At 44.1% G+C, this 12,894-nt stretch overlaps 1 protein-coding gene across 1 annotated transcript in view; it reads right to left on the bottom strand.

Annotated features, from left to right (window-relative positions):
• Positions 1–381: 381 nt before the first annotated feature.
• The window catches only part of LOC106600278 (apoptotic chromatin condensation inducer 1a), a 37,746-nt gene continuing 25,233 nt past the window's right edge, over positions 382–12,894 (bottom strand). Inside the window, 10 exon segments of the mRNA XM_014191588.2 lie at positions 382–1,492; positions 1,648–1,748; positions 1,833–2,145; positions 2,322–2,429; positions 2,681–2,934; positions 3,079–3,265; positions 3,502–3,642; positions 3,805–3,947; positions 4,091–4,136; positions 6,518–6,575. Of these exon segments, the coding sequence (XP_014047063.2) occupies positions 1,172–1,492; positions 1,648–1,748; positions 1,833–2,145; positions 2,322–2,429; positions 2,681–2,934; positions 3,079–3,265; positions 3,502–3,642; positions 3,805–3,947; positions 4,091–4,136; positions 6,518–6,575 (1,672 nt within the window). The 3' untranslated portion in view covers positions 382–1,171.

Raw genomic sequence — 12,894 nt, forward strand, 5'->3', positions numbered from 1 at the left:
CAAGTTTTAATGACTCCAACCTAAGTGTATGTAAACTTCCTTCTTCCAAATGCACTGTCGGAACTAGAAGCACAAGCATTTCGCTACACTCGCATTAACATCCGCTAACCATGTGACCAATACAATTTGATTCAATTTGTAAAATGATGAAGCCTTATTGTGCATCACTGACACCTTGTGGATCTCCAATATTACTGAATCTTTTCTTTCTGCTTCATAGTAATAATGACTAATGGCTACGTTACCTGGAACATGTAACGGTTGTAACAGCTAAAAAAAATGTTTTATTCCATTTAACTCAGTTTTTGTTTTGTTACAATGATAATCTAAAAGGAAGTTCTCCTATTGACAGAAGTACTATTGCAGAAAACAAGTGCAAAAGATTTTTCAAACTTCTTTTTTTATTTATTTGTACATTCACCACTTACAGGGGTAAACCAAAAAAACAAACCAAAAAAACAATAAAGTAATCTTTAATAATGATTAAAAACAATATTAAATCCGCTTGTGTGGAGTTTTAATATGCACCCCTTTTCCAGCCTGCGTTGACCGGGGGGGGGGGGGGGAGAGGCAAAGGATGGACAGAAAGAAGCGTATAGAAGATTCTAATCTCTTGCAGAGAATATAGTCTCTCATCTTTCAAACTAAACAAAGACAGAACTTTGCGCAACACCATCAGTCCTCCACAGGAATCAAGGTGGAGGACGGCAGACTGACTGGTACAGCACGCAGCCATGACAAAGCACCCCACAGAAACCAGTTGTGGAATACACAACACAGGGGAAGGAGAAAAACCGCTGTGTGTGTATGCATAGAACTCTACATAGAGCACTTACTCTTCAGATATGCATGGGGGGGAAATAAGGGGAAAAGGGTTGGTTGCCAATCTGCCAAGAATATTTTAAAAACAAATAAGAATATACTTAGGCAAAATGAACACATATAAAATCTAAACTTTCAGACTGAAGCAAGACAGACTGCAGTCTGGGGGAAACAATGCTCAAACCATGGTCCCTGTGTGTGTGTGTGTGTGTGTGTGTGTGTGTATATATATATGTTTGTATGTGTGTCAGTGTGTTGGTCCTCTGTAGGGTCTTAGTTCTAACAAAGTACATGTAGTGATGGGGAATGGGGGGTTATTTTAAGACAGTTCCAGCCACACCAATTCCCTCTAGCGTCGTCTGTCACGAGGTGGAGGATCACTGCGGCTGCGAGAGCGTCTGCCCACCCCTGCACTGTTGCCCCCTGGTCTGCGGTGGCTGCTTTCTCTGCGTTTGTCACCCTCTCTGTCTCGGTCCCTGTCTTTGCCCCTCTCCCTGTCTCGCTCTCTGTCCCTGTCCCCCTCGCCTCTTTCGCCAGATGCGCTACTCCCTGCTTTTATCCTCTCTTTGCGCTCTTCCTCCCTTTTCTTCTCCTCCTCCTCTTGCTGCTCCTTCCTCCTCTTCTCTCGCTCCTTCCTCCTCTCTTGTCGAGCTACTTCCCTCTGTGTAAACTGGCCACAAAGAGAGAACATGGGAGGATGTTAAGAGTGGATTGTGAACAATTTAAAATCAACACTTTCAACAAAATGTAAGGAAGGATATGTGGACCCCATATCATCAATAAGAAATCTTGTTTAGATAGTTGAGTTTTGTGTATATATCTGACCTGCTCTTCTGTGAGGGGGAGCCAGTATATACAAGGGGCTGCTTTGGTTTTATTGAACAGGTCATCCAGCAGTTTGGCAGGGGCTTCCTCTGCAGCTTTCTCTGGAAACACAACACAAACAGAAAGCGTAAACGTACAGTTGACACGACAGGGCACAGCTCTAAACCACCATCACCACTCTTCACCTTTCTTGTTTGTCTTCCTCTCCTTGCTCTTGCCCTTCTCCTTGCGCTTCCTCTCTCTGGAGCGCGATCGTCTGGGGCCCGCCTCCTCTCCAGGTTTTCCGGGACCAAAGTCCCGTACCTTGTCCCTGTCCCACTCCCTCTCTGCCCGGGTCCTCTCCCTGCGCTCCATCTCACGCTCTCGCTCCGCCCACTGGTCACGCTCGGGCAGGAGAGGGGGCAGGGCCGCCCCCCGACCTCGGCCAGGCACCGACGAAGCCCCCCGCTCCTCCTCTCCAGCCCCCCCAGGGGGTGGCAAGCCTCTGTGGAAATCAAGCTACACACACACACACACACACACACACACACACACACACACACACACACACACACACACACACACGAGGGGGAAGGTTACCATAAGGAACATCATAAGCACTCAAATATTAGAGAACTGTGGAATGATATGCATCATCACGTAGGGCAGAACTACAAGGGACAAGTTAGTCTCACCTCCTCTTGCTGACTGAAGTCCACACTGAGGAACTTGGGGTTGCTCTGAGGCCATTTCACCCCATGTAGTGCTGCACGAGTGGCCACTGCCTCCTCTGCACTGGAGTACTGAAAGAAAAGGGAGAGCAAGAACAGCCATCCATTAGGAACATTGAGGCTTTCCTTAGATAAGACACAGAAAATAGGAAGATGTAGGAGGAGTTCTGAGCTGCATCTAAAATGACATCCTGTAGTCAAGTGCACCAGCTTTGACCAGAGCCTCCTATGGCTGGTTAAAAGTAGTGCACTATACGGGGAATAGGATGTCAGTTGAGAAGCAGACCTGTATTCAGGATAATGGCCAGCAGACAGAGACGTACGGTGACGTAGCAGTGAGATTTGATCTTGTCGATCCAGAAGCCATCCTCCAGCACAGTGCCAGTCCTGCTGAGCAGCTCCTTCAGCTGACCCAGGGTGAACGGCCGAACCAGGTTGGACAGGTGGACGATGTTGGACACTTTGCCTCGTGGAGGAGAGGGCTGCTTGGCCGTGCGGACAGGGTCGTCTATGGTGATGGACACGCCAGACTTCTGCTGGCTGATGGAGCGACGGATCAGGGTGTCACTTGGGGTCACTGGACAGATGAGACCAGAGAGATACATCAACCTGATAACTCACAACATATCAAAAGGCTAGAATCTAGCCCAGGGTTAGCAGAGGTTTTGAGAAATCTGATAAGATAATTAAGTTGATCTTTAAATTTGGATCCATCTATCACCTGTGTTCATCTCCATGTCATGGATGGGGGGAGAGGGGGATCGTGTCTCCATGGAGTCTCTCTGGAATGAGTCGTCCATCTTCTCCTCTCTGTCGCTTTTAACCTCCACTCCATCCTCTCTGTCCTCCATGTTTTCACTCCTCTTGGACTCCTTCGGTCCATTCTCCTGGGTCTCGGACAGGACCACCTACATACAGTACATTGGAAGTGGGTGGGGTAGAGGAGGCGGCACACAGATGTTTTAATAAGACATTCACAATGTAATACGTTTGGGTCAATTATGAATGTTAGCCGTTATAGTAAATCTTACTTTAACGCACCTTTATAAATGACTGCTGCAAAACCAATTTCCAGTAATACATTATTACTTCTTGAATCAAGATAAATGTACAGTCCACAGAACAGGCGAAGTAGAACCCTGACCTGTGTGACAGTGCGTCTGATCTTGAAGTCTTGCTCGCCCTGCTCCCTGTCCTCCTCTCCCCCAGAGAGGTGAGTTTCCTCTGGGTGCAGATCCACCACCGCCTCCTGTCCTGGACTCAGCCTGATGTCTGGGATCAGAGACTGGGCAGCGCAATCAATATATTACAGATGGGAGAAGGCGAGAAGCTTCAAAACTCAGAGAGTAAAACGTTTGTTAGTATTTACTATGATGCTGTGTTTGGATAGATGGTTTGTAATATGTACAACAGTATATTTTGCAGTGTAGTGATGATGATACTGTACCTTCAGAGAGTCTGTGGTGATGCTGATGGATGGTTTCTTGGCTGTGACTGCAGTGCTGGAACCCCACCTCCTCTTCCTCCCGGGCCCGGCCCCAGACTCTGCCTCGCCCTCTGCACTGACGACACCTGGAGAGGCCTTGCTGCCTGGAAGACAAAGGATGATTGCACTACTGGCCAAACGCGAACGCAAGCACCTCATCTATAATTGTCTCTCACCCACACGCACAGGCCAACTCAACTAAAAACGACGTCTACCTACTGAGCCGAAGAAAACAAAGTATACTTACTGCTAAGAGAGATCCTACGGGCTGTGAATGCCTTTGGTGTCAGACTCTGAAACAAAAATAAATAAACACACCCCAAAGTACAGGGGAAAGGTGAGAGGCAGAGATGGAGAGGTGCATAAACAGATTGAAGGGAAGACAGGACAAGAGAGAAAGTGTGGGTGAACAAGGGAAGAGAAACTAGGTGAGAGAGACTGCTACTCCAGTCTAAGTCACTTTCCATCTCAACATATTAGTCAGACAATGAATAGCACCAGTCATATTGAATCTCAATAGCACACTGCAGTGAGCAGACAGTGGATAACATCTTTGCTTGGTCTCAAAACAGTGTGCATGGCTTTAAGATATGTAGTAATATTAATGACTGGGGCCCCAAATGTCAGTTTATGTTTGGTGTAGAAAGATATTCAGGGATGGAGCCACAGTCTCTATCACACATACAGAAAGACAGATAGCCTGATTGCAATACTGCAGTTTAAATTCCTTAGAATTAAATATCTCACATTTCATTTCACTTTCATAACAGCACATCTGAATGGTGTAGCTGGTAAACTACGTGGCTGCCAGGATTACCGGGCCATAAAGCAAGACTATAATATTGGGTGGTTTACGACAATTTTCATTCAAAAACGTCAGTACCCATAAATATGTAAATTAAATCATTTGACATCTATGTCAGAGTCAATTCCCCCATTTTAGGCTAAAAGGAGGGAGTCGACTGAAACTATACATTTTCTAAATATTGTGTATTTCTTTGTAGAAAATAACATTGAGAAAATTACTACTTATTCCCTGGTACCACTGACACCTGATCCTTACTGGGTTGGATATGGCCCAATCTCGACTGCATGTACTGTATCTAGGCAACAAGGGTCCAATCAAAGGTGGTTGTGAAGTTTGGGTGGAAATCTGACAGCTGGTTGGCAGGATGGGCTCTGTAGATCAGTGGGGGTGGGACGTGAGTGGCTTTTGGAAACATTTTGGGGTCAAGTCCTTAGCGCTTAAGCATCAGTCTTTCAGATCTTTATCATGCTTTTCTGTTGGGATACTGCCCAGCTGAGGTTTAATGGAGATGGGATAGTCAATGTTGAACAAGAGTAACTCCAAAAACTAGCAGGGGCATAGTTCAGCAGACAGTCTGTTGGGTGCTAAGTAGTAGCATAAAAAAGGGACCCAATTGGCAAGTACCTTTTCCAGCCAACAATCAGAAGTTTGGTAGTGAGTCCAAAGAAATGCTGAAGACCATTGAGAAAGTTATCAAATGTCCAAGATCATGACTTTGAAAAACAGCCACGAAGAGAATACCCAAGCTGTCCTCATGACTCATTAGGTTTATTTAGATCTCATTCTGAATAGGTGGAGAACACCCAAAATGTCCTTTTCTCAGAGAAACAGTTTAGTCCAGAAAAAAATGATTGATCAGTTAAAACTGGTCCATGCAAGTCCATTGAGCAGCACATTCATCTGTAGGTGGTGAGAAGAAAAATGTACTGCAGCAACCTCGTTGGAAGCCATCCACAGGCATGTCATCGAAGGATTTGAAACAGTCTTATTGAATGTCGGCCTCATCGCCCCTCAGACCCATTGTGAAGTGAGGTTATATGTGGCCATACAGGTGGTGTATGAGCCAGTTGAGCCAGTCGCTGGTGTTAGAGACGACAGTCATCCTAAACCCTCAGCCCATTAGTCCAATCAAGTGCCATCTCCGTGGCAACATGGCCTTTGTTGCCACAGTTGTCCCACTGCAGTGCAGAATCAGGGGCCTATGTGTGGGATACCCAGGGCTCTTGGGGACATTGGAACAGGTGCAGCAGTAGTAGTGGCAGAAGTAGTATGCAGGTACCATTAGGGGCAATGGAAGAGGCATGAGCACCTTTATAACAAAGCAATCAATGGGGTTTTAAACATCAGCCACAGTAAGAGCATCTCCCCTGCTGCTTCTGTCTGAGACAGCATCAGCAAAGGGTCAAAAACACAACTAAAAATGTATTTTCACTAGCTCAACAAACCTCTTTTAAAAAAGGGTCAGGTTAACCAAACCAGTAAGTAAATATTACAAATAACAGATTGTTACTTTTCATTTAGAAATGTTTGAAATGTGCTTCTTATTTCTTATCACTAAGCATTTTCAGGACCTAAAAGCACTTAATTGTCTACAATGATATGGGGTATAAAGCAAAATTGAAACGAGAGACATCATTAACGGGGAGAAGATGGAGCACGGATGTGCCCAATATCACAACCTAAAAACTATGACCAAAAACAAACACCAAATTTCTAATTCCTAACTAAAGTGGTTAGGTTTGATGGCTGACAACTGGAGGGAGGTCTCCTCACAGGTTGGCCAGTGACAGTCCAAGCCCAGAGCACACCCCTCTTTAAAGAGCCATGATACAGTGAGGATGTCCCAGTGTTCCTCCGTGGCCTTACCTCCTCACTGCTCTCAGGAGCCCGCTCAGGCTCAGCCATGGCAGCCTCCTTCACCTCCCTATGGAGAGAATGAAAGAAATGAAGAGGAGCGATGGAGAGATAGGATGAAGAGACAGGAGGATAAAGAGGGGGTAAAGTGTGGTTCCGGTTAGTTGCAAAAAGGTATTCAGAACAATGGGGTCCAAAACTATGCAACATGGAGGGATTTCAGACCCGAGTTACATGCGGCCGTAAATGTTACTTTATTCCCTGTATATGTACTTCTCTCTAGCATGTTGACCTTGAACTTGTTGGTACCGGGGAAAAGCCGGTACCAACAAGATACAAGTTTGGGGTGGTGATCAAAGAAATGGAGGTGTCTACAGATAAGCCATATCCTGACCTCACCTTACAGTACCAGTCAAACATTTGGACACACCTACGTTTGACAAGGGTTTCTTTATTTGTACTATTTTCTACATTGTAGAATAATAGTGAAGACATCAATACTAAGAAATAACAGATACAGAATCATGTAGTAACCAAAAAAGTGTTAAACAAATCAAAATATATTTTACATTTGAGATTCTTCAAATAGCCACCCCTGCCTTGACAGCTTTGCACACTCGACATTCTCTCAACCAGCGTCATGAGATAGTCACCTGGAATGCATTTCAATTGACAGGTGTGCCTTGTTAAAAGTTAATTTGTGGAATTTCTTTCCTTCTTAAGGAGTTTGACCCAATCAGTTGTGTTGTGACAAGGTACATTTACATTTTACATTTTAGTCATTTAGCAGACACTCTTATCCAGAGCGACTTACAGTAGTGAATGCATACATTTCATACATTATTATTTTTTCCCCCATACTGGTCCCCTGTGGGAATCGAACCCACAACCCTGGCGTTGCAAACACCATGCTCTACCAACTGAGCTACAGGGAAGGTAGGGGTGGTATACAGAAGATAGACCTATTTGGTAAAAGACCAAGTCCATATTATGGCAAGAACAGCTCAAATAAGCAAAGAGAAATGACAGTCCATTACTTTAAGACATCAAGGTCAGTCAATACGGAAAATTTCAAGAACTTACAAAGTTTCTTCAAGTGCAGTCGCAAAAACCATCAAGCGCTATGATGAAACTGGCTCTCATGAGGACCACCACAGGAAAGGAAAACCCAGAGTTAACTCTGCTGCAGAGGATAAGATCATTAGAGTTAACTGCACCTCAGATTGCAGCCCAAACAAATGCTTCAGAGTTCAAGCAAGACATCTCAACAACAACTATTCAGAGACTGTGAATCATGCCTTCGTGGTCAAATTGCTGCAAAGAAACCACTACTAAAGGACACCAATAAGAAATAGAGACTTGCTTAGGCCAAGAAACATGAGCAATGGACATTAGACCGGTGAAAATCTGTCCTTTGGTCTGAAGAGTCCAAATTTGAGATTTTTGGTTCCAACCGCCGTGTCTTTGTGGGAAGCAGAGTAGGTGAATGTATGATCTCCGTGTGTGTGGTTCCCACCATGAAGGAGGTGGTGTGTTGGTGCTTTGCTGGTGTGATTTATTTAGAATTCAAGGCACACTTAACCAACATGGGTACCACAGCATTCGGCAGCGATACGCCATCCCATCTGGTTTGTACATACTGGGACTATAATTTGTGTTTCAACAGGACAATGACTCAACACACCTCCAGGCTGTGTAAGGGCTATTTGACCATGAAGGAGAGTGATGGAGTGCTGCATCAGATGACCTGGCTTCCACAATCACACGACCTCAACCCAATTGAGATGGTTTGGGATGAGTTGGACAGCAGAGTGAAGGAAAAGCAGCCAACAAGTGCTCAGCATGTGTGGGAACTCCTTCAAGACTGTTGGAAAAGCATTCCTCATGAAGCTGGCAGAGAACGCCAAGTGTGCAAAGCTGTCATCAAGGCAAATGGTGGCTACTTTGAAAAATCTCAAATATACTATGCTTTGTTTAACACTTTTTTGATGATTCCATATACATGTTATTTCATAGGTTTGATGTCTTCACTATTATTCTACAATGTAGAAAATAGTACAAATAAAGAAAACCCTTTTGACTGGTACTGTATAAACAGCAATAGTTGAATAGGATGGCATTGACTAGAACACAGCATATACAATGAAATGAGTAAAACAGTATGAAAACATTATTAAAAGTGACCAGTGTTCCATTATTAGGTTCCATTAATAAAGTGACCAGTGATTCCATGTCTATGTACATAGGGCAGCAGCCTCTAAGTCGCAGGGTCAAGTAACCGGGTGGTAGCCAGCTAGTGATAGTGACTACATTCAGGGTAGGGTACTGGGTAGAGGCTGGCTAGTGATGGCTATTTAACAGTCTGATGGCCTTGAGAAAGAAGCTGTTTTTCAGTCTCTCGGTCCCAGCATTGATGCACCTGTACTGACCTCGCCTTCTGGATGACAGCTACGTGAACAGGCAATGGCTCGGGTGGTTGATGTACTTGATTATCTTTTTGGCCTTCCTGTGACATCGGGTGTTGTAAGTGTCCTGGAGGGGAAGCAGTATGCACCCGGTAATGCGTTGGGCAGACCTCACCCCCCCCTGGAGAGCCCTGCGGTTGTGGGCGGTGCAGTTGCTGTAACAGGCTGTTATACAGTCCGACAGGATGCTCTCAATGGTGAATCTGCAAAAGTTTGCAAGGGTCTTATGGGCCAAGCTGAATTTCTTCAGCCTCCTCACCACACAGTCTGAGTGGGTGGACCATTTCAGATTGTCAGTGATGTGTACGCCAAGGAACTTGAAGCTTTTCACCTTCACCACTGCGGCCCCATCGATGTGGACGTGCTCCCTTAGCTGTCTCCTGATGTCCACAATCATCTCCTTTATTTTGTTGACGTCGAGGAGGAGGTTATTTTCCTGAAACCACTCCGCCAAGGCCCTCACCTCCTCCCTGTAAGCTGTCTCGTCATTGTTGGTAATCAGGCTTACTATTGTGTCGTCTGCAAACTTCATGATTGAGTTAGAGGCGTGCGTGTCGAGGATCAGCAGCCCGTCAGGAAGTCCTGGATCCAGCAGCACAGGGAAGGGTTAAGACCCAGGGCCCCAAGCTTAAAGATGAGCTTGGAGGGTACTGTTGTTGAAGGCTGAGCAATTGTCAATGAACAGCATTCTTCCACAGGCATTCCTCATCCAGATGGGATAGGGCAGTGTGATGGTGATTGCATCGTCTTCGGATCTATTGGGGAGGTTTGCAAATTGAAGTGGGTCTAGGGTGTCAGGTAAGTTGGAGGTGACATGATCCTTAAATTAGCCTCTCAAAGCACTTCATGATGACAGAAGAGAGTGCTACGGAGCGATAGTCATTTAGTTCAGTTTCCTTTGTTCCTGTACCCAAGAAAGCAATGGTGGAAATATTGAAGTAAGTGGGGATTGCAGACTGGGATAGGGAGAGATTGAATAGGTCCATAAACACTCCAGCCAATTGGTCTGCGCATACTCTGAGGACGCGGCTAGAGAGGCCCTCTGGGCCGGAAGCATCGTGAGGGTCAACTCACTTAAATGTCTTACTCACGTCAGCCAAGGAGAACGATAGCCCACAGTCCTCGGGAGCTTCCCACAACAGTGGCACTGTGTTATCCTCAAAGCGGGTGAAGGTGTTAAGCTTATCTGGGAGCAAAACATCAGCGACGTAGCTGGTTTTGCTTTGTAAATTGTGATTGTCTGGAGTCCCTGCCACACACGTCTCGTGTCTAAGCTGTTGAATTGCAACTCAACTTTGTCTCTGTAGTGACGTTTTGCCTGTTTGATTTCCTTACAGAGGGCATAATGCACTGTTTGTATTCAACCATATTCCCAGTCACCTTGCTGTGGTTAAATGCAGTGGTTCGCGCTTTCAGTTTTGCGCGAATGCTGCCATCTATCCACGGTTTTTCGTTTGGGTAGGTTTTAATAGTCACAGTGGGAACAACATCCCCTATACAGTGCCTTTGGGAAAATATTCAGTCACAGTTCTTCAGTACGGGCCATTCTACAGCCAGTGTTTGTCTATGGAGATTGCATGGCAGTGTGCTCGATCTTATACACCTGTCAGCAACGTGTGTGGCTGAAATAACCGAATCCACTAATTTGATGTAGTGTATATCTGACCATTTTATAAATATTATAATTGCATAATATGACAGCATTAAGAATAAAAACGCTCTCCCCGGCATCCCAAGATGAATGGTTTTTACCGCTAAAGTGCCACTGCTTTGATTGGTGTAACATTTAATTTGCTCCATGGCTCAGGCAGCCAAGTAAGTGGATACAAGGCTGTTTGGTTCATCGCAGTCACAAAAATAACTTTGCAACGGTTTCTGCTAAAGAATGCCATGCTGGTGGGTGGTAACATTAAAATAAAACCCAGCTCTGAAACTAAACGTAGGCTGACATTTTTTCATGTCATATCATAGGAAAAGACCCATTCACACAGATTACAACAAAGTAGGCAGTTCGGATTTGTCACTTCAAGCCCAAATATAATCATACTTTGACTAAAACTATGATATATTGACTTAAAACCTTTGTGCAACATCATGGGTAAGCTCTGGCCATTGTCTTGCAGCTCAAAAAAGTGGACTTCTATGGGTGTGGGCATTTATAATCAAAACACGTAAAAAAAGGAACAGATTTCCTAAGTCTGAATCGGGCCCTATGGGAATAGGATATACAAGCAATATGATAGTGTCCTGTCCATACATAAGGGCTTGCCTAACAGGGTGATCTATACAGATTGGCATAGCAGAGAAGAGAATAGAGGTGCAACATTAGCAGCAACTTATAATATGACAAAATAAGGCACAAATCCCTTATTTGCACATTTGCTTTTTGAGCATTAATTTCCATGACAACAAACCTCTAAGATAAAATATTAGACCTATGTTTTGTGCTAAATCAAATCCCAGAACTTATTCTATTAGAATGTAATCATGATTATTATCATGTTAAAAAAATGAATTTGATATGAAATGAGAGGTAGGCTTTCAAAATAGCCAACACCTGTATGCTTATGATAGTCATTCGTGCATTATCTATTTCCAATTCATGCAGATTCTGCGGTCACTTTTTTGTTGTATGAATGGAAACGAAAAGCAGGTCATTTCGCAATATACTATTCAAGTGCAATCCCCTTTCACTTGGTTGATTCATTCTGTCAAGGAGCGGCACAGTACAATGAGAGCGGTGACCGAATGCCCCCCATACCCCTCCCGTCCACATTATACACACACTGAATACTTCACCCGGACAACTCTGCTGCGTCATTAAAATGTAAGAGCGCAACATTTATCGCTACAAAATTGCAATGCGTTCTAAAAAGACATGGACGTGAAACGTCGCTACAATGCAACCCCGCAAACGGTCTGTTGTATATAAAAATCCCAGCGCCACGACGACCAGTCTTTTCTCTTCCTACCTCACGCTCACCGGCTTTTAATCCCCTCGGACAGCATTTTTAACGAACCTGGTAGACAAATATCTCGGTCAGATTAAATGATACAAGCTTTGCGATACATTCTGCTGCTGGCCAAAGCAGTGCATTGTTATCGGTTACAACCGAAACATACACGCAGCACAGCCATATTGAATTGAATGAAAAATGAGACACAGGAAAAAAAGGACCCTCATCTCCTCTGGATGAAGCTTCCAGGCAAATTGGCTTCCAGGCAGTCACATGAAACGCCTGACCGGAATTGTATTAACCTGGCATTCTTGAGGACAACCCGTTTAACGGTTTGTTATTTTCTTGCCGTTTTATCATTTGCGGCTTAAGCAACAATAAAACAATTAAAATGTTTGCATTGATTGTTTGGAGGGCAAAAATAAAAGCTTTGCACAATCTTAAAAGGGTGTTATTGTTAGCAAATTTGGACAGTCAATCTACAGTTGTAAGGCTATACATTGTTTTATCTTTTAGTAAATACTGTTTTCTTGGTTTAGTTTTTTCCTGTTCCCGATTTTTATTGAAAATCGACAAATATTCAAATGTTCTAAGTCCACAACAATGTTTAAACCATATCAGGAGACTACTTTGGACGTCTGGGAACACTCCAAAAATTATTGGAGGGTGTAGTTGCCCTATAATTCAATTGCGCCTAGCAAGAGTGTTGGCTAACCGCGTTGTGATTGGCTAGCAGTGTTTTTGTACTGTACAATGTAGGCTACATGTGATAGCAGAGTGCAAAACAAACGCCCCGCAATTGATAAAAATCAGTATGATATCATTCTGCCAGGTTGCCTACTTTGCAGTCAACGTTTAATTGGTAAGGTTTTTTGGAAAAGCCTTTAGAAATGTTAATTCAAACAGTCCATGATTACTGAATTGCAAAGATTAAACCAAGACTTCGAAACAAACTTTTTGAATACTT

The sequence above is a fragment of the Salmo salar genome, chromosome ssa03, assembly GCF_905237065.1.
Source record: "Salmo salar chromosome ssa03, Ssal_v3.1, whole genome shotgun sequence".
Taxonomy (NCBI): domain Eukaryota; kingdom Metazoa; phylum Chordata; class Actinopteri; order Salmoniformes; family Salmonidae; genus Salmo; species Salmo salar.